Consider the following 22,506-nt stretch of genomic DNA (forward strand, 5'->3'; position numbering starts at 1 on the left):
TTTAAACTTGCATTACGAGAATTTCCTCATATTCATTTCTACAACTTACTCCGGGCGGATTTCTATGTTGGAAAATTTTTTCCTGCTGCGATTCAATTCACCTCGAGCTATGTGTTGTCCTGCAGGTATGTTGATTCGGTACGTTCTGAATTTTGATTTAGGATATGGGTCTTGTATCCGGCGTATTCAGCCCTGTAGATCATGTATAATTTAACCCTTTGTTTTTGTAACGGCAACCCTAAATTCGACGTTGCGGGTTGTTGCTGCACTCCCTTCCGTTTCCTTCTTGAGGCAACCCCTCCCGGCTCGAAGTCTCGCATCCCTGTCCCGAGGCGAGAGCTCTGACTGTTTAATTACACAAAGCAATATCAACACGCGTTTTGCCCAGGTGGTGGGGAAGCCGTATAACCGCGAAAACTCTTAAGCGAAATTGAAACCCAAATTTTTCGTTCGAGAATTGAATATAAACGACTTTTCAACTTCAAGCGTCTATCTATACGCTCGATAAAAGCTAATTTAATCTCCTTTGACGCGCTGTGGTGCATTCGATATATCCGCGGCTTTTCTCAACATGAAAGTGAAATTGAACAGGGTGAGAAAGAGTATCTTTGACCGAAAAGCAAAAACGTCTCTGTCATGCATGCCAATGATATATACTCAGACATAAAACGAATTGATGATTTATTTTTCCAAATAGTTGAAGCTTAGTTTCATTCAATATTCAATCAACAAGCGTCTATTTCAATCAAATGAATTCGAAATTAGTGAAAAGACCGACTAGATTTTTATCCAATGATTCTCGTTACATAACCGATTGCTCATTGTCGGTAACGTGAGAATACAATTTTCGAAATCCAATTTTTTTGCAGTCCCGATCATAGCCTCATAACACAAGGTGATTGTAAATGTATATTTTAGGATCGAATACATCGAATCGTTGGAATAAACGCGAGAAATATACGTTCTGTAGCGTTACGGATGTAATAAAAAGGATTACTTGATAAATAGTTAACAATCGGTCCTATATATTACATATGTCCCGATGCCACAAATATCATCGGTCATCACGTGCAATGTGATCCATGAAATGCGCTTACAGTTAGTCATCGATAGAGTCCGCCGCATTCGGAAGTTATTCCCTCACTGTTTTATACTGTAGCCATGTACCTCTATAAAGGCTGGAGAAACTTTCGAGCACCCTTGCAGGTCGATACTCTATTTATTTCTTTTCTAAAATCACCAGCCATTTATCACTGTTTTTAGCCAGCCATTTATCCTATTGCTACCTACTTCTTCTCATCCATACCATTGTTCGCCTTTTAGCAATATTATCGATGAATTTAAAACAGATCATGAAAAGACTGATTGATTTGTAGTCCCGAACACACTAATTTCATCCGAGATTCAGCGCACGAAATAAATTGCAAGTATCTTCTTGATTTAATAGGAAGTGAATTGCAGCAAGTGAAATAAGTAAAAAATTCGATCGTGGAATAAGGAATGCTCGACCTTACCGAACGAGGCTAAAACGGACGAGGTAAAAATACCAGAGAAACAACTTTACGTAATTCATGAACGTCCTGCAACCACGGCACACGAATCTAATCGCACCTGTATTGGTATAACGTATATCTTACAGTACCTTAAATTTTCACTCTCAGCAGCTACGGAAAATCTTGGGACATGTTTTACCATTGATTGTGAATGCAATCGCGACGATCTGCGTTCCCTTTAATAGAAGTTCATGCTAACTGTGTAAAATGGAAGATTTCCTCGCTCACCTCGTCTGCATCAGTAATATACCGATATCGATTTCTGCGATGAACGTATAAGCAAATTGGCAAAGAAAAAATCACATCCGAGTATCGGCCGCTTCTCCTTGTCGTAAAATCATCTCGGCAAATATTAACAAAACATCCGACCGCAGACCCTTTGACCGCAAACTAAGCCAACAACTTGCCCGAAAGTAAAGGGGGAAAGACGATCCCCTGCTGTTCCAGGGACGTCGTAGGTCGGGTGGAGCGGTGAGAACCACTGGGTTAAAACAGCACTGCGTAGCAGATCGATACCCACCACCTTCAAACTGGAAGTCGAACTCGAATCCGACGCACAGCGGAGGGCTGGGAGCTGCTTTTACCCTGATTCGCACCGTAACAGACGTTCCATGAAATCCTCATCCTTCCGCGGGGTGGTCGACAAACACCGGACGGAAGTTCTCTGCCGGTATTTTTTGAGTTGTAGTTTGCCAACGGATTATGCCACGCGCGAGATCCTTCGTCGCGACTTGGTGCTTCGAGAAGTTTCTAATTGGTCGTTAACTTTTCCAAGCTGGCAGTGCTGATGCACTCACTGGCTTTGCGGACCGAACAACGACACGTGTCGAAAACTATGAAACTGCGGAATCGGTGATGCAATATTGCCCTGAAAGGACAGAGACTACAAAATGTCGGTTTAAAAAGTTGCCGGATGCACGACGACAGCCAAGTTTCGATCAAATCAAGTGAAACGAGTCTAGTCGTGAATCAGGGATATAGAGGAAGCGCTTACCGAAGCAGTTTTGGTTAAAGTACCTCGAACGTACACTTTTTTCTCCTAGTTCACATGCCGGCATTATCATATTGACTGACGAACCGCTCAAAGGAATACATTACAGGTCTGAAGTGAACGAGAGGAGATCGGTCCCGATCAGAACTAAAGGCTTTTTTGGCCTTCTGGTATACGTGCATAAACGGCGATAAACTGTGAACGAGTAGAGAGAAGTTGTTTCCTGCGCTTGTACCATTCGGTTCATTTGCCGTACGAATATTATATGAGAGGTATAAAATTTGACGCTTTTTGGCCAGTCAGGTAAGCTCGACTTCGCTGCCGACGTACTTTTGCAAGCTCACCCTACCGGCTAACTAAGTTAGGTTTGTCGCTCCGCGAGCTGTTTGCGTAATATTTCCATAAAGTTAGGTGTGCTCGTTCGGAGACAAGCGATATTTTCATACCGCAACGCCGCGCTTGGTAGATGGCCGACTCTTGACGCGTTCCTTAGCATTTCATAAAATTTACCAGAACGTAGAGGTCCCCTGGAAATTCCAGAAAACATATCTCACAATCAATATCGCTTAGAGTCACCGTCGCAGTTTACAGTTTCGTCTGAATTGATAAATTATCTTCATCTTTGTTTTTGTTTTTTAAATTTACACGGAGAAAACTTTCTATTTATGGTTGCTGTAGGGTCCTCGACTACTTTTCAACTTTACCCTGACCGATAAATATGATTCTTCCGGTGTGTGGAAAATTTTTACATCCACCTTTTTTTTTCTCGATGCAATTCCTAGACACCTTGTGTCGTATGAACGAAAAGTATTAGTCTCAGTTTTTACTAATGATTCTCGTCCGAGTATTCATTTCAAAAATAGGGTCAAAGCCCGAGCTGGTTTATATTTCGACTTCACTTAGAGTCCCACAGTCCTTGTCACCAGTACCTAATTTGGTTGCAAACTCGTCGACTAATTCTGAGAATGAAACGTGATCTCGTGTTTTATGGCTAGACAGCCGTGAGGCTCCGAAAAACGCTTGTTACTTTCGCATTCCATAACAAGGATAAAATTGACAACGAGAATACGACAGCGGTATGTCATGCCGAGAAAAAAAATGTCAACTTGAGCTGAACAAGAGAGTGAAAACGGGGGAAATCCGAGAACCCTTTTTTTTTTGACGTTCTTCAATTAATCTATGAACGTCATAAATTGTCTCACGAAAGGACGCATCTCTGTCTCTGGTGGAAAAAAAACTTACAAGTTTAGCCTTGAAATATACATATTACCAGGCGAGTATCCGGCATCTGGGTTATTCATCATCAGCGGAAATTTCGCGAAGACAAGAAGAGAAAGAGAGTGAAAGAAAGAGAGAAGGGAACTTTTCCTGCTCTGCGTCGATGAAACCCCCCTCCCAGTTTCCAGATCTTATCTCCTCGGATATAAGAGAAGCTCCTAATCCTACCTTCGGCACAAAACGTCGAGGACTGCTAACAAGGCGTCGCACACCCCGAGCATCGGAATCCCACGGGAAATCCGTCAGCGATGCTTCGCGCGCTCCTGAGCAATTACCGGACAAAGTGCTCTGCTTTTCCTGCGTTGATGGAACGCCACATCCAAGATTCAACCCGTTGTCCCGCTTGCCCTTTCGATTTTCTTGCCACTTTGGGGGCGCAGGTATATTTCACCCTCCGCGATTTCGTTTCTTTTCTCAAGTTTTATCCTCCCCTTTATATTTTCCATACTAAATATGGATCAATTGTACAACCAGTTCGGGGACCTGAGTGTGTATTCGTTTCTTATATACTCGAGGGTGGAAAAATGTCGGAAAAAACTGGTTCGTTTGAATTGGGCCAGAAACCATAATTACACTGGAAGATTCGAGATGTGTGGTCTCGATTTGAAATGAAATTCAGAAAGTAATCATGCGGCAAAATCTGGTAATTATTTTACAAAACTTTTACAGTCTCTGTATAAAACCAGTTCACCCGTTTCGCAACAACTCTTCATTACTTATATTGTCTTCATTAAACTTCACTACTTTGGATAGTATTCGTACTAATATTTAGTAAACTTTGCAAGCACCTTTGAGATCCCGAGAATACTCCGAACAAATGAGTTAACTGCAACACAAATGAACTGCTAAAAGCTTCATCCGGGATTATCCACCTTTACTTTGTCCTCACATGGCATCATTGGCGAAGTTGGGGTGAAAATACGACAGCTACTCCTCGCCTAATTAACAATTGAACCACCGTCTATTTGCAGGGTCATAAATATTAGATTCCATCCACCTACCTATCCGGTTCATGAACAGCGAAGTACATATATGACGAGATATAAGTTTCTAATAGACATGCGGTTGATCTATCAAACAGGAATATTATAAAAACGTGCAGCACACGCTCCGATCGCGTGGCTTCTACCGATTTTATAACCGGTCTGGTGTAAATGACATGCATGGTCTGAAGTCGTACAAGAAATATATTCCTCTGCGGTAAGAAGAAAGATCAAGTATTCAGTTTGCCGTACGTTTCATCGCTTTCCTCGATTGAACAAGTACGAATATCACAGTATGCGCCAATCTCTCTAATTCTCAGTGTAGTCGAAGTAACGGTGACAATTTTTACCACTACAATGAGATTTTGAAAAGCTCCAAGATTTGGCGTATAATTAGTACGATTTTCTAAATCGTATATCCTAATACACTCCGTAAGAAGTATTTTGCAATATGTAAATTTCCAATCGTCGAATATGCCACCTCACCTCCATTAAACATATTTTCCAGAACGCATGCGCACCGCGTATTGTTATTCTGCAGTCTCCACTAAATCGTACCGTTTTTAAACTCGAAACGATTACTTGGCTCTCAGTACACAAACACATACGCATACATCACTTCGGAGTACGTGTGCTGGTTGTTAGCTGGTGTCTCGGCCCGACCGTCTTTGTCTCGTAATCTCTCCCTTAAGCAGCTTATCGGTACCTACCCTTAATCCGATAACACATGGAAATACTACTACGTTCTGTCGTGAACAACGCTGCCGCGTAAGACCTGCCAACCAGAGAGATAAGTAAATTTGAAACGTATAAAACCACCCTGTAGGGGTTTTTTCGAGGGGGGGAGGGGGGGGGGGGGGGAGGGAGGGAGTTTTTAAGAATCTACATGACTCGTGCAGCATTTTACTACAGTAAACACAGAATTAGAAATAACACATGGGTGTAAATAAATTGTTGAGGTCAGAATATGCGTTATCCGCGAGTTTAATTCACACGCCCAATACCACCCTGCGTTCATGCATTGCTAATGAATGATCAAACGGGCATCGATGTACCACCACCCCGGCGACGTTATCGATCAGCCTGTAAGGTATTATACGTATACGAAGCAGCGTCGCGTCGTTACGTGGTTCAATTTGAATTTTAATAGCCTCTAAACGAGTAGCTTTCGTGCATCGAGTTCGTGCGAAAAAGCTTTGCCAGTGCCGCGTCTAAATCGATGAGTCTCGAAATATGGGGTGGTCTTGCCCGTATATTAATAACACCGGCTTAAGGCCGGAAGACTACTGCCGATGTGCCGTCTCTTTCCGCCCGTTATTGCTGTATTCCTGTTTCGCTCACGCCCGAAAGCGTAAAGCCTTTCATCTCGACAACACTGGCTTGACACCGTCTTAATATATACCTCCGCTAACCCTTGTCGTCTTCACGCGATGACGAACTGCGGTCGCAAAGAAATCCGAAATCCATTCATTTTTGACGCTTCATTCTCGCGCAGTTCTGCAGGTTTATTAACAGATGATGTGAGATGCTGCGAATACACCTTGTTTTATTGTTAGTGGTAGTTTTCTATGAAACTCGCTGCACAGCCGTGACAAAAGAAATTTTCATAAGTTTCCGCGTCACATTACGCTCAATGCAAATTGCAATTTTGGCGGGTACAGAATTTATTCGTAATTTTAGGGACACGATATAATTGGTGGTTCATTACAACTTCTAAAGAAGCGTTGTAATGGAATGCTCAACCATGAAAATTATAAATTATCTTCATGCTTCTGATAAATATTTGCATGCGTGCATGCAATTTATCACCCGGATATTTCGAGGCATTATAACGTATGTTCGAATTTTATTGCACAAAAAATATTATACTTCTACATTCCTCGATTAATTTTGCGCAGCGTTGAACGATTTTTTACAAATAACTGCGCGTTTGATGTATTAAGAGAGTCCGGGACAAATCGCAACTCCGACGTTGACTGCATGTATCGGAGGGAAATTACAATGTATCTGAATAAACATTTGAAAGCATAAAAAAAAAAACCAGAATACTGTTCGTGAATCAAGAGAAATACGATTTCAGGATGAATCATATATTGTGGATTAAACGAAACGGTGCCTGAAGCAGAAATCCCATTTCGAATCGCTTTGAACTCCGTCATCGTGTTATTGTTTCTATGCGTCGATACTATCGTGAGCCAATGGCAACGCGTCCATCAATATCCCTGAGACGATGAAGCCTGCAGTAATGCATTTTTCCTCATATTTTCCGTGTAGGCGAAAGCAGTGGTGTATATAACGCGAATGAATGTCTGCATCTAGCAGCCAACCCTCCATAAAGACCGTACCAAAATTGGCTCCGGCGTCACGTAACTGGAAAACTACCCTTGCACGAGAAAATTGACTCGCCTTAGTATTTTCTTATTGCATCAGCCAGAATCCCATATATATATACTCAAAGAATTCACGGATCACCGTAAGTATACATCAAAGTACTAGCGCGCTAGCTGCAATGTGAAGTTAAGGTTGAACCAGACTATGACCAAATTAAACCCTGCCGTCTGCGAGATTGCGATATAACTTTTATCCACCGAACAGATAGCTGGCGTTCGATAATCCGATTTCAAGTAGAATTCCTTTTTCTTTTATCCTCGCTGTTCAGTCTGTTTACTTTCAGATAATCCGAATCTTTTGAATTCATGTTTTCGCTCAATTTTAGGAATTTGTCACCTTGTTTGGCTTCTTTCCTTCTCAATAACCTTCCGAAATCAAACTTCCGGAGGGGTAGAGTTCGAATATAACTTCGCATATACCCACTTGTAGTGCATGTTCAATCTTGAGAGTGACAATTGGTTGGAATTTTTCAATTCCATTTACACTCTTCTCTTCCCAGGATAATCTATCTAAGGACTCAAAACTGAAGAGTTATTTGACGAAATAAGAGCAGAGTACTTACTTGAAAATGGAATTCAGACCCAGTGAGGGAGTGGAATGAAATTACATTTCATATTCGGAGTTGTTCATGGTGAAACTCAATGACGGGGGAACGATACGAGGCTCTATAGGACGGGACAAAAGATACCTGTAACCCGAATCCAAACAGACTGGCCTTATTTTTTCAAGAAAATTGCGGGGAGCGAGTGCGAGAACTATAACCGACATGGGTGAGGCCTCTTGAATAATTCAAATTTTGTTGGTCTTCTTTCGCATATTCTAGCTAATCTGAATAAAATTTCCTACGCGCTTGGTCGTAAAGCAACGTCTGCTCGCGTTTCGTTTCGCATGTATGCGGCAAGCTTCGCTGAACGTTTGTTATAAAATTTCGACGTAGCTAAGGAACGTGAATACATAGGTGAAATTAATTTTCCCTGCACGCTGGCTTCGTCGCCAAAAAAGACGTGGAAGGTTCGAACGCCACGGAGATTGCCGTCTCAAACTTTCACGTTTATCGTGCAGGAAATTAAAAAGCTCATTTTTTCCCCCAAATGCGGCAAAATGATTTTGAAACTTTCAGGTATGTATTTAATTATCAAACTGCTAATTGATTCCTGTGAAAACACGTGATCAGGTTGAATCGAAAAAAAATTAGTTTGAGTAGAGCTTGGAAATGGTGAATCAACTTTGGGAAAGCACTGTGAAGACACTTGTCGGCTGAACATTTTGTTAAATCACTGAAAAAATACCCTCCGAATTGTATTTTCATATCCTGTGCTTGAAGATGTATCAGGTGTACGGACGACCGGTTAAAAAATGCAGAAACAGAAAAAGGCAGCATCATTCTTTACTCACTAAAGGCATTTTGAGTCAATGTTTTCATTTTAAAGTAAACGGGTTCATAATCTGAGCGAGTTGCATTATCTAGCACCATGTTGAAGTATCGAAGTCTACTAGTTTCTTCAATTTTAACGAACAGCAGTTCATCGACACAAATTACTTGACCTCGATTTTTCATAACATAAATATTATATATCATGAAACGAAGCGTACTCGGTTTATTAAATCATAGAACGCGTATTGATTTTACGTAACTTGTTTTTTCGTTCAATTAAATACCTCAACAACAATTCGAATCGGAGTATTTACAAATTAAATGAGCTATGATATGTTGGAATATAATGTGTGGTAAATAATTGATTGAAATAATGCAGCATGGTAACATATTTCGAAAGCTGTTCCATATAACTGAGCCTTTTCCGCCCATATCCGTAAGTTTATTTTTTTCTATCTTTTTTATTTTAAGTACAGAATGGAAAGCGTTCTTACGTAAGGGATGATTAGAATTATCCAATGCACACGTATAACGGGTAGCTAATAATGGCCGATATTGGAAAGGTGGAATCTCAGCAGGCGATGGATATATGAAAGTTTCGGAATGGTTCGCCAGGGGCAAGTTGACGCGGGGTTAAATTGGCAGTGTTCCGAAGCTTCGGTAATTAATCGAGGGTCTCGCAATTTGGCCCGGCCCTACACGTCTCTCCCTTCCGTTTCGTACGCCCCTCGACCATCCGGCAATCGGCCGTGCCGGACGGAGCGCAGGGGTGGCAAACGATAACGGAGACTGGGCCGCGAATCAATCTCCAGAGAGATTCGTCCGCTTGTTACCGCGGCTCGATGTGTAAAATATAGTCACTGCTAATCTCGTCCTGTAACTGGAATCCGCGGCTTGGCGACCTTCGTCGTGTATTTGCGAATCGGGTGAAACGGAAAAATTGGAAACCGCGCGACGGAATTCACCGGTTCAAATTTCACTCCCTTGTGAATTTCGGCGAAATATTTTAACGAGTCTTGTCCGCGTTTAAATTTTGGCAATTCTCTACATACCTCGCTTCTGTGACCCCTGAGGTTATAGTTCGTTCGAAGAGGTAGCTCGGCGGCTCTGGTTCTGCAATGCGAAGTGGTAAAAGTCACCCCCACCAGTCCCCTCGCGTTTCCCGTAGCCAGCCAACCTTCTTGGTAGTAATTTGTTCTGTTCAGCTTCCATCCTTCGTCCTGCAATAATTAAAAGCAAAGAAAATAAACTACTGCAGTTGTACGCCGCGGTGCCGTTACAAATGTGATAATTAACTTTGCCAATCTTGTTTTCCTTGTCAACTCCACTTTTTTCTTTATTCTTTATGGCAAAAACCACAAAGATGCAAGAAATCAAATGACAATAAATTATAAACAAACCGCGCACCGTATTTTGTCTCCTCTCGTTTACAGAGTGCAATATTAACGGACAATCGATTTGTTTACTCAATGTCAGTCGGGAGTTACTAGCTAAAGTGCATCGCGTATCGTATGACTTTACTGACAGTGTTAATTGAGGTGCGTATTGTAGTTACACATCGGCGTTATGTTTCGTTTGTTATACGGTGAGGTACATTAGTAGGGTACTATTGTCCTTGAATAACGAACCCTTAGTTATCACCCTTGTAATTAAATCACTCTGCAGTACCCGAGCAGCTTGTATTTTTTTTTTTCACAACTTTCTCATCGCCGCTCAACTCCGCTTCATTTTAATCCAATTATTTCGTCACATTATTATTCCAATCACGTTGTATGTCGCTAACGAGGCAAATAGAACGACGTAACGCGGGCGTTGAGAACGGGAGGAAATGAGGGAGCGAAAAATAGAGACTATACGAGGCACTAAAGACACTGAGCAAAAATTCTTCCTCCGAACCGTGCGGATTATATTACACTGCAAAAAATATTGCTTTTCATCTTTATAACAACCGATACTTTCTCGCATAAAAAAAGTTCCGTCAACACTTCCGTTCGAGTGTTAATTTCAAACGAACAATCCCAACGATGAAAACTACATTCGTTGACTAAGTTTTTAGTTTTGTCAGCATTCAGATTGAAGGAAACATTTTTATCCTAAAATTACGGAGACAAATTCCTAAATGTCTTGAATACGAGAATGAAAAAAAAAAAAAAACAACAAGACTCTGCTAGTCGACTCTCACCTTCAACGTGACATTTTTATTTCTACCGACATTATTTGTCTCGCTCTTTTCAAATTTTACGATCAGAGGATTTAGAATGAGAGCCAACGTGGTATCTCAACAATTTCATTACGTTTCTCTTCTCGTCTTCTTTTCTCATCGGTTGAAGGAAATATAGCCGTGTGTGTGTTACGATAAAATCGGAATATGTAAGGTCTTTTCATATCTTCACCGCGGGTAGCAGTCGGAATGGATTCCAAATTCATGCGAATAATATTTGCCGAACATACCGCTTCCGTCGCATCCCTTATTATTAACTGTACGTTCGGACACTCAAAGGTATCTCGATTAAACCTGGAAATCCTCGGTTCTTGTAGTGCTTCGAAGACTAATACATAATTTCACCGTAAAAGTGAATTTTTCGTGCAGTTGAACGTGAATGATTGATTTTTCAAGCCTTAGGCGAAAATCGCGTTTCAAACTATTTTCACAATTGATAATTTGTGGCTTCTTTTCACCTTCTCTTACTTGACTGGACGTTCGAATCCACGATACGATGTTCCACTTCTGGATAGAATTAAATTTCAACCCCATTTCTTCGGAGCCTGATATTGAATATAGTCGTAATAGAAAAGAAAAAGTAAATTAACGCTACACGTTACAAGGTAATCAGCTAATACTGTTTCTTGAGGGTAATTTATTACCAGTTCAAGGTACTCCTTTTGCAACTTTTGATCCCTGAAGAATATAAAGATCCACACTTTTCACAACACATACTTCGAAAGCGAATAAGAAGGTGGAAACTGCGAAGAGCAGTTCAGGATCAGGAGATGTCCAACGTGCAATAGCATCATTGATCCCATGAATGTCTACAATTTCTTCAGAATTAAATCTAATTATCAAATTCAATCGAAATCAGGAACATAGGTATAATTTATGAATTTCATTAATATTTTCATATGTGTTGTCTGTGTAAAACGAGTCATCCACTTCGTCGTCTGTACCAATATTATCCCCCGGCAATAATATCAAGTTTTAGTTGAATGGAATAGAATAGTCTCAAACATTCAAGTTTTTAATATTTTTTTTCATCATTCAATTATTATTCTTGTATTGTAACTATTCTTCTCTTAATCGAGACGTGAAAACCATTAGCGCGTATCATCATCGAAACTGTGAATTGCGAATTATCATTCCGATACCCAGAAGGACGGAAAGAGTCTGGGAATCGATGTCTGGCAGGTCGAGAACGTAGCCAATTTCACGCTAATTAGGCAGAAACCGTCAGGTGCACGACACAAAGTATAACATATCGCAAAGGGACCCTGTAGCTTTCGCCTCACTTGGTTTGCATTAGGTACAACCACGCCTGATATACCTCTGATAAAATAATTATACGATGGTGAACGCGGTCGTTTTGAATGTGCTGAAGAGTACAGCAGCCGGTGCGGTGAAGGCGTTTATGCTCTCTCATTGCCCGTTTCAATTCTGGATGGGCTCTCCAATTTCTGCAGACGGGTTAATTTCATTATAGGTACTCACTTAATAATCATTTCACACACATTACTCGGGTTGGGCTCAACTCGGCATTCTCGCTGGCTCCCTATCAACACTGGCGACAGATTCAACGGAAATTGAAGTAGACTCAAGTACCCGTATTCCGAGGGTTGAGGATCTGGCGCGAATATCGCAAGGATGCAGACGGAACGAACGGAGAGATGAACGTGAACCTGAACTTGAGGATTCGCGGAGGTCTTTTACGACCGAAATAAAGAAAATAGAATAGAAAAAATATGTGTCTCCTCGAGAATCGGGTAAAAATATTACTAGACGTGCGAAATATCAGGATTTGCAGATTAACCGGCGTAAATACAATTACTCAAATTTGTGATCTTCGAAGTTATGCATCTAATTTTTCACAGATGTTACAGTATTCGGTTAATCTGACCAAACACCTTGATGATATCGTAAGCAAGTCTTTTCTCTGTAGGATGTTCCATATGCCAAAGTGCAATTTCAAGAATTGAAAATCCACCGTCGGAAGTACGCCCATTTTCGTATTCCGCTATGCGCGGTGACAATGCACCAGAATTGTAGGGCAACCTGAGCACAAATACAAGTAGAGTTGTGTGCCTCGGATGCAATGCACATGCAGGCATGGTGTGTACGTGGAACTCTAGCGAGTCGTTGAACCCTCATAAAGGTTGAATCCGACGGTGAGGGTGCCGCCATCCTCGAAAGCACTACACGCAAGAAATATCAGAAAATTGCACCCTCTGTTCCCGAGTTTATTCCGGTGCATAGGTAAAGTGCCCTGCAAAGTTAATGAGCAAATTTCAAGCACGATCGCAAGTTATAAGTTAACGGAAACGAACCGATGGAACATTCGAATATTTTCATACAGTCTTCTCTAGTATTTATAACAATAACTTCATATGAAAGTGGCGAATGACACGATACGCGTCTGGAATGAGGAAATAACGAACAGAAAACCTGTAAAAATCACGGGGGATTTTTAATTCAGTGTAAATTCGTAAACTGATAAGAAGGCATCGCGGTAACTCGAGTAAGGGATAATGCGAAAAGTGTGTCACACTACGAACCGTTGAGTTGAAGCGATTGAATACTTATCGTTAATCAAAAGCAACGGTGTAAAAATTTCGCACCCCGCAAAAAGCCTCTTCTCCACTTCTAACAGGATCAGCAAATGAGACTACCTCTTGCGTGAGCAAAGTGGTCACGTGGCTCAGCTTGGATCTCCCCTCGAATAGCAGCGCGATACTCTCGTCCGGCTAACACCGTACCGTACCTCGTGTGTTGACGTCTCGTGCATACGCGTGCTTGTAATTACTGCTTCTACTCAACCTTTAGAGAAAAACCTACCTAGTAGCGTGAACCTCCGGCAGTGACCTGTGAAAGGGAGACACTTCTCTACTGGAATATCTGCAGGTGAATCGAGGGATAAAAAAGATCATAGTGGACGTGATCACCAGAAGCGTTTCAAAGAGCAGGGAATTTGTTTGACGTAAAATGTGAAATCAGTCGGAAAAATTCACACGCCTCGGGTGGTGTTCGTAAACTTCGATTATTTAAATGCATGTGTAATCATTATATCTATGCAATGAACCTTTGTTAAACAAACTAGCTGTACAAGTTACTGGACAACGGAGTCTGCAGTTTGTTATTCACTTCTGCTTGTGCTGACTGAAATTCTCTTCCTACGTGGACTACAGTAGTGAGTTACTGGGTTGAGAAACAAGCGTAAAGTAATGAGCAAAATTGTTTGAACATTGTGTTTATCTCACTTCCGCTTGAACCTCGCACTTCGGGTACATTCAAGAAACTTCAACGCCGACGTCCAGGGACAAGTTTAGACTGTGTCTATAAAATGTTTAATTTACGGCACAATTTTGGAAGGTATGTATGGTTACTTTTTATCTGAGTGAAACCATTGTATACTCTCAAAAATGCGCTGACCGAATTTTCGCTCACAATCAGTCAATTCGTTGACTTCAAGCGACGGCCGGGTTGGGTTCGATTTAGTTCAGAAAAGACTCTGCGGTATTTGTTCATCGTAGTACACAGAGCACATGATTTGCGACCCAGAGTCTGATCGGTTATATTGCTGGTCACCTCGGTGTAGGCGTACTTGTTGTAGACGTAGGTATTATGCTTTTATGTTTGTGTGCACAAAGCTCTCGGATACTCCTCGATATATACAGAAATTCGTATACAGGTAGACATTCACCTCAATTGGCTATAAACCACCCTCGCATTTTATTACTCGTCAAACACACAGACCGTTGATCGTATGCTGCGATATTCGACAAGGGTTTATTTCCAGCATTAACCTCACAATCAGGTGTGTGATTCCAATCGGATTTCTGTTGATCCGACGAAATAAATACTTGTGCTCGTGGTCTTATCGCGATATTTAAATTTTAAATCGCGACAATTTTTCGTCACAGAATTCACAATGAGTACTGCCATTGTTTATTTATTTGTATTACTATCGGAAGGTTGCATTGACAATTTGAAAATATCACCGCGGTCGTCCGTTACAACTAAAAGAAAAGTGATACAGGTATACCGACTGACAACTATGTATGTGTATTTTATTTACGAGTCCACACGCACTTGAATCGTGACCAAAGTATTGTTCCGATAAAGAATTTCGCGGAAAAGCCGCACATTCCAGCTGTGGTGAAGGTGAACACCTTTATAGTTAGGCAAGTTCCTTTCCCAACGATCCCAGACTCGTTTCAAACTCCCAACTTCAATATGAGCCTCTTATACGATGTATAGACAGAGATCAGGTCGCGTGAAAAACTTCTCACGCCATTCTACACTCCATTCACACTTCCAATTGATTTTCGGATTGTAGGATCACTCACGGTAGAAAATTGTTGTGCGAAACTTCTTTTCAAGTGTCTACCATAGGCAGAAATTGTTGCTTACTTGGTTTGTGATTGCGTCGTATAAAATGGGTCGAGCTATATATACTTCAACTTTAATTACAGATTATTGCGATTCTCAATGAAATTCTGACTGTAAAGAAGTCGTGTCGGTAAATAATGAAAATGTTATTCTCTAAGTACGTCAGCCACTTTTCAATTTCGTTTCCAGTATGTTGGATAAATTTTCTTATGCAACGGAGTTAATTGAAGCTTTTCGTTCTTTGTAAGAATAAATTTTATTTCTCCAGCCCTTGTATAGCAGTTGCTAACGAGTTCTCATATATTTCTGAAATAATTTACCACTGTTCTGTAACAAAACAAAACAGCCGCGCCTTGAGGCAAGTTATTATACTCTAACGCGTGACCAAAAGAAAAATCTTCATAACGAGACCACCGTTAGTTATTGACGGTCGAGAAGAATCGCAACTCGTGCGCAAACTTATACAATCAGAAAATATTTTTATGATTACAAACTGTACAGTACACTCAATTTCATACAATCTCTTGACGATTTCGGCATGTGAAAAAAGTGACGCAGCGTTCGAATACCATTTTACGTGATAAAGCATGATCGTGAAGCATGCACTTGGATTGACTTTGGAAGGGGAAACCTGAGTTGGCGTGGGTATAATCGAGACTCGGGATATCAACGAGTATTGAATTTATCGACTTGCGTGACGTTCAGGGAATCTGATTCTTGGCTTTAATCGTCCGCAGTGCGTGATCTCCAAAGGGAGCTGCAGTGCTCCTGGTTACGGTGAGATAAATTTTATACGGGTTCTCGGGCCATGCTTGGATGCACCACAATGCTCCGTGATACCTATCTATGCACACTGAAAACGCCATGCATTTCAGTGAACATACACAAGTGGCGGATTTGACGTGATATGGAAGGAGCAGAATACAATGGTTGTAGACTAACACTGTGGCTACAAATACGGCTTGTTATTAATACTCAAAATTCGGCCGCCCGATACTCGCGTATGACGACCATTGTGGCTTATACGATTCGCGGTAAATCTACCTTCACTACCGTATCAAGCTGTGGCAAGTAGTAATGTTACGATGCGGTCAGTCACTTGAATAGACTGCCGAACAAAGTGTGCTTTCACATACACACAAGTCGATCAGTGCTGCAGATGAAATTACCTCCTCCAGTAACTTGAAATTTCTAGTATATATCTAGGATTCAATCTGTCACTTCCTTAAAGGCTAGCATTAGTTTGAAGTACTTCGTTTAGATCATAGGGTAGCACCTCATTGTTGGCTGACTTTTCCCGATCTGCATCTTGATGCGTATATCGTAATATATTATATTTTCGAGGCATTTTCAGTACGCAAGTATGTCTTCAAACTGGAGCAAACATACAAAGTACACGTTCATGTCTACGATACGTACAACTGTGTTTATTATATCGCTTATAGCGTGGAGAATGTTTCGTGCCTTTTGTACCAGCTACCGTAGCTCAATATTTCGTACCTGTCAACAGTCATGCGAGCAATCACTTCCCATAATACCGTGTACATGTATATTTGTATCCAATATCTCAAGTTTAGATAGTTCGAATAGCTGGTAGCATAACTTCAATCGATTTGTTCCGACCTCCGCCGCTATTACAACTTGTTCGACGAGTCGATGTGTGAACAAATACTCAAGCTACGGTCTGATTTTGTCAAAGTGAAGAAAATCACCAGCGAAAGACTGGTTCAAGTCAATAAAATGACCTCTCTGGCAGGTAATCATAAGCAGCGCAATTTTCTATCTGCAATGAAATTTACAAACATTTCAGAACTTGAGAACAAAAGCTGTGAAAGCTGTGCAATGGCTTTGAACTGGGAAGAACGGAGTTTGTTTCAATAAAACTCTCCGTACAGATTGGTTTTTCGAACTGATACCGTATATTGCATCCCTAAATTACTTAGTTCCCAATTTACCGAATTCCCAGACTACAATGGCACTGTCACCTCATCTGTTAAATAGTTTTCCAAACCTGTTTCTTATTTTTATATGAATATAGTACGTTAAAAATTACTTCTCTTCTCCAGGTAAAATGTGACACCTGTTTACTCCAACAAACATCAGGCTATACCGACGACTTGAGTCGATGCTAGTCATGGCTGCAAGCACTTTACCTCCGTCGACTTATTGTTTTATTCATTTCCTTTTTACGGCTCTCTTTTAACGAGGCGCATGAAAGAAAAAAAAGCTCAAGTGAACCATTTCTTTCCGCGATAGAGATATCGATTGCCAGTCAAGCTGTGAGTGTCAAGTAACAATGAGCTTCCGTCTTTCTGAGTGCTGTCTGGTGAGCCAAAGAGAGTGAAATAGTTGGACTGGATATTCCAATACCACGTTTCAAAGCGAGCGGGCTCAAAGGGCGGTATATTCGAGCGAAATAGTTCACTGTGTATATTCCCCTCACCGTAGTCTGAAACTATCAAGCATCGCCGCCACGATTTGTATCCTTCTACTAAGTGCTGCAGGTATAAGTACTTGGAAAGATATCAACGAATTAGCATACTGCGCCTAGATAGCAGTCCTGGTAGAAAGCGATAGAATAATTATCTGGATCCGAATCGATGTCACGTGACTTTATACTATTTACCAGGCACCTTTTGTTCGGCTGAATGCCTTATATTCAGTGATAAACTGTGTTGCTCAAAGACTATAAATGTGAGCGGAACTATATTTCATGATGAGCATCTGACGAAGTCATCGCACGTTTGAGTTCAAATCCTATCGAGATGTACACTTGAGCAAAATTAATACGAACCGCTCTGTATCCGTACCTTCGACTCGCCGTATCTTTATCTTACTTTCCTGTGGAACTAATCCCACGGTAGAATAACAGAGATGAAGGATACCACAAATCTGACTTCATCACACGCAGCTGTTTCCGTAAATGGCGGTTGCTGAGCTGGTATCGCCTGATCAACGAGTTCTAATTACTCTGTAAAGGTTCGAACATCTGATTCAGCTGTTATTAATTGTTCTCATGTACGGATAGAAACTCAGTAATAATAACTCCGGTACAGATTGCAAGAATGATCTCAAGTCTGTAGAGTAACTTTAGATATGGCATGTTTTCGGATGGTCACGATACAGAATTTTTTGTAAATAAAGCTTGACACCGTCTCAAGTAGGTAAATTTATTGCAAGATACAGTGCCACCAAATTGCTGTCAATCTAGCCGCCTACAGCTATAGTGATTACTTCACTAACTTGTGAATTTGTGCTTCCGGGCACACAGTTTAAATTCTATGAATTTGTTAGATAGATTAATGAAACTTGAACTGCGCTTCATCATCCACAAAACTATTTCAGTCGACAATTCCCTGAAACATACATCAACAGCGACGAAATACAGATGAATCCAATACATGATGGACTTCAAAGGGCTTTTTTTACAATTTCCAAGTATAAATCTGCTCACGCGAATTCAACACCGAACACTTTTCTCACGATAGTGAATTATTTGAAGAGAAACTAAATTCATGGTACATATTCATGACAAGTTCTAATTATCTTGAGCTAACTTTGCCGGAGGCCAGTCACGGATGAAGTTATTCAAACTCTTTCGCTCGAATTTCCCGACGTCTGTATCCCTTTCAAACCCATTGAAACCCTGCAGCCTCGTAGAATGCAATGATGTAGCTACTGCTTCATAAAATACAGCCATACAGGACAAATAGAGGGTTGAAACAGTACAACGGCCTCAGGTCATAAGTGCGCTACAGTGGCAGAATTTGGGGTGGATAGAAAGATGCCGTCAATTACAAACGCATTGCGATGATTACTCTCTTTCGCATGGCTTTATCATGGTTATATTGTGTATACTTACAGCAACAAATATTAAAATTAGTACGTATGTCACGCACTAAAAACAAAATTATAAAAGGTGAATAAAAAACCCTTCGAATTTTCGAGCAATGGCATAGTAATACTTTCAACTTGCAAAGCGAATATTTAACGCTCCCTTGCAGTCTGGAACTCGGCACCAACCAAAAACATTTCAAAGTAAAATACTTGATGAATGGATGAACATTCAGATAAACTTTATATCATTCAGAAGGTGTCGTGCAGATTCCCGGCAAGGAAATAATGGACAGGTAATTCGTGTGCACGTAGGTATATTCAATGTGTGTACCACGGGCAATTCCTCACGTATTCAAGTAACATAAAATTATTGGCTGTTCGACAAAAGCCGTCTATTGAGACTTTAATCAAACAGGTTTAGCCTACGGTATGTTTCCCTCGAAATATGGAATTAAACAAATAACCAAAAATAATCTCAAATTACCTTTTCCAGACACAGTGTAAATATACCGCGTTTCATTCTCCCAATGTTCAGAGAAACCTGACTATTATGGCAATCTATATGGATCGCAGTAGATATCCAACCAACATAATATGGAAACAGTGAGCGACTCATGGTTATAGAGATCGAAAAATACATTTGACAAGAACGTGTCAGGTTCGGATCCACAGCATCCAAAATTTGTTTTCGGCTTCTTATTTTCCACACGGATTTCACACGTTTCTATACGTACATTGTGGCATTTTCAGCGGTTACAGAATACGTAGGGACGAAGCTTTGCTCACGTTTGTTTGTCACGTGTCAAGAACTGTCGACCTGTTCCGCCCTCCACCCGCTGTCACCCGGAAGCTCAAGGATTTTCCACCGCAGTCTACAAATGGAAACCACCGTCACCAAAGGGTTCGCTAGTTTTCCACGGTTCTCTGTTACCAGTAGTGGTCGGCGGAGGTTGAAGGGGGGGGTGAAGGGTCAAGGCGAGGCTTGCTAATGGGCGAACATTTACCTCTGGCGCCCCTCTAACTATGCCACCAAATCCAACATTTATGTCGGGCGTATGGAAGGCTCAAGAGGATATTCATATGCCTCTGGTGACTGGAAACACGTGTAAGATGCTTATATCTATTATAATTCCTAGTATCCTTGACTCCAAACGTAGATCAAACAACCTACAAGATTCGTCGAAAATCCCGATCCTCGGTACTTCGTTAAATCCTTGTTCTCCGAGGAGCTACTTTGCGAAGATCTAAAGGTGCTTTCGTTCTTGAAATATCTAATTCAATACGACTGCAGGACTCCACTTTCTTACGTTTTTGATGTTGCATTGGGGCGAAGCACAGCTGAATGCTCCGATTATTGGAGTTGACCGCAACCACTCGTCACAATTCGCCAATTCACACGCCAAATATAAAATCAATCCTTCCTCTGATGCCATTCTTGTCCACCGTCATACGCTTCGCTTGCAGAGCTGTATATTTGACGGTTTATGTGTCTACGCAGTGGCGCGGAACAATAGAGCTTGAATTCTCGGATTCAATGTGCGTGCTCGTTCGCAAGCGGAAAGATGTAATGGGACTCGCTTCATAAAAGTTGGTTTTGTCTTTTGTCCGGCTCGTTTACATTATTTGGGTACCCGTCGATTCTTACAAGTGCACAATAAAACTGCGTATATCGACTCCTGGAATACATTCTGCCCGTATACTTATTGGAAACGCTGATGGAGGAGTTAATGAGAGCATCGTTTATGCGTCAAATTGTAACAAATGAAAAAGGGAATAGAAAGTACCAATCGATTACGTAACAATGTTTGACGGTAAGTTGGGTTGATCAATGCTCGTTGAAAATAAAATGTTGATGTTAACGCCCTGAAGTTGTATGCTTGTTGCAAAACCATTACCCTGTAGCTACACTTGACATTCATTTTCCGGAGTACTACTTCTAAATCCAGCCATTGACTGGAGTTTAAAAAGTTTCCTAGTCTCTTTGCGTTCTTTAACAGTTTACGTGTGTTCTCTAGTGACATTTTTTCACTTAAACAACGAGGAATCGTCACTATAGAAGTTAGCTTGTGCATGGTATAGAAATGAAAAGACCCACTCGAGACGCGAGGCACGATTCTCATCTCGAGCCGGTGCAGTGCACCTGTCCCTCTTCTTCTTCCTCGCTGGATTCTAAATCCAATCCCTTATTAAATTGCGATCTTCAAGCCCTTGACGCACTAAGTATCTTTGCCGTTGTTCTTACCCTTCTTCGGTGAATTAACTCAATTTCAATGATCCGCAGAACTGCGAGACATCGTCTATGTTCACCCGACGTTCACTCTTGATACTGAAAAACGTAATCCCGTACAGAAATGAGTGCTCTCTAATTATCACTTGGATATTCCAAGACAAGTGTCACGTTTTCCCTAACTTTTGCTACACGCATCTGAACTTCCTTTCAGATCAATCGTAAATCGTGCTCAGCTAGTCTTTGACCGCTAGTGAACTGTGACTGATTCTAATTACCGAAGCGAAAATTTTGCCGTCAAAAGATTGCCAACGGTGGAAGATTGACTTTGGAACTAGCTTCGACTCATTTTTCTAGCGCAAAAGTGGTATGTATCTTTTTCGATGGTGGTGGAAAAAAATGATAATTCCATTTTCAGATCCGTTGAAATACTCGGTAAGCATCATCAACCAAAGAATTCATCAGAAATATAGTTTGCTAATTCCGTACGAATTCCCTGGTGACAGAGATCCGACAGAGGCGAATGGAGAAACACAGGTTGGATTAGGGCGGGGCATGAGAAACGCTAACAATTAATCAAGTCTTTTGAGCTAAACTTGCCTTCACAGAAGCCGGCTGCAAATACAGGGTTGACGTTTAATCATCTCCCTTTTATACTAGCAAGCACTCGCGCCGACCGTATAAAATGTAATCCTTCAAATTACTCACCTCTTCTCCTATCTTCGGTAAGCAACAAATTACATTCACCGATTTCCTTTACGCTCATGCGACTTTTGTGCGTTCGATTTCTTGTCAAATAACTTCCAGAATAATTACCATACGAGCTTGTCTGTAATTGTCGGAATGAAAGGACACAGTATTTTTCTGGGAAATGTGGTGTAATATTTAATTTTTAACCGTTGAAGATTACGGGTTCTTCGCGAAGCATTTCAATTCGGGTTGACAAAACGCGGAGAAAAATCAAACCCTAGAGAAATCGTGATATTGGGTGAAAGGGAACGTCCACTCGAACCGGTATTCGTCTTCAATAACAACTCTGATTGTGAGTGGGTATTCCCGACGGTATTCTCAGGTTAGATGAGACTCCACCGTTATATGTGAGTTGCAATAAGCTTGAAGAGTAAATTTCAAATAGCAAATTGAATTTATGGTGGCTAAATAATAGAAACACCGACGATTGTGACAAAAATACAAAACCGAAGTTTGCCCTTGTCAGCAATGCTGCTGCAGTCACACCAATTTTTCATGAAAGCTGTACTACTTTAAAAGCTAA

At 41.1% G+C, this 22,506-nt stretch overlaps 1 protein-coding gene across 5 annotated transcripts in view; it reads right to left on the bottom strand.

Annotated features, from left to right (window-relative positions):
- The window catches only part of LOC107222777 (tubby-related protein 4), a 45,922-nt gene that overhangs the window by 20,796 nt on the left and 2,620 nt on the right, over nt 1-22,506 (bottom strand). For all 5 annotated transcript variants that reach the window (XR_006903617.1, XM_046735938.1, XM_046735937.1 and 2 more), the window contains exon 2: nt 9,624-9,791. Coding sequence is in view for 4 of the 5 variants with exons in the window: in XM_046735938.1 (XP_046591894.1) it covers nt 9,624-9,791 (168 nt within the window). In the remaining variant the exon portion in view is untranslated. The remainder of the gene's footprint in view (nt 1-9,623; nt 9,792-22,506) is intronic.

The sequence above is a fragment of the Neodiprion lecontei genome, chromosome 3, assembly GCF_021901455.1.
Source record: "Neodiprion lecontei isolate iyNeoLeco1 chromosome 3, iyNeoLeco1.1, whole genome shotgun sequence".
NCBI lineage: Eukaryota > Metazoa > Arthropoda > Insecta > Hymenoptera > Diprionidae > Neodiprion > Neodiprion lecontei.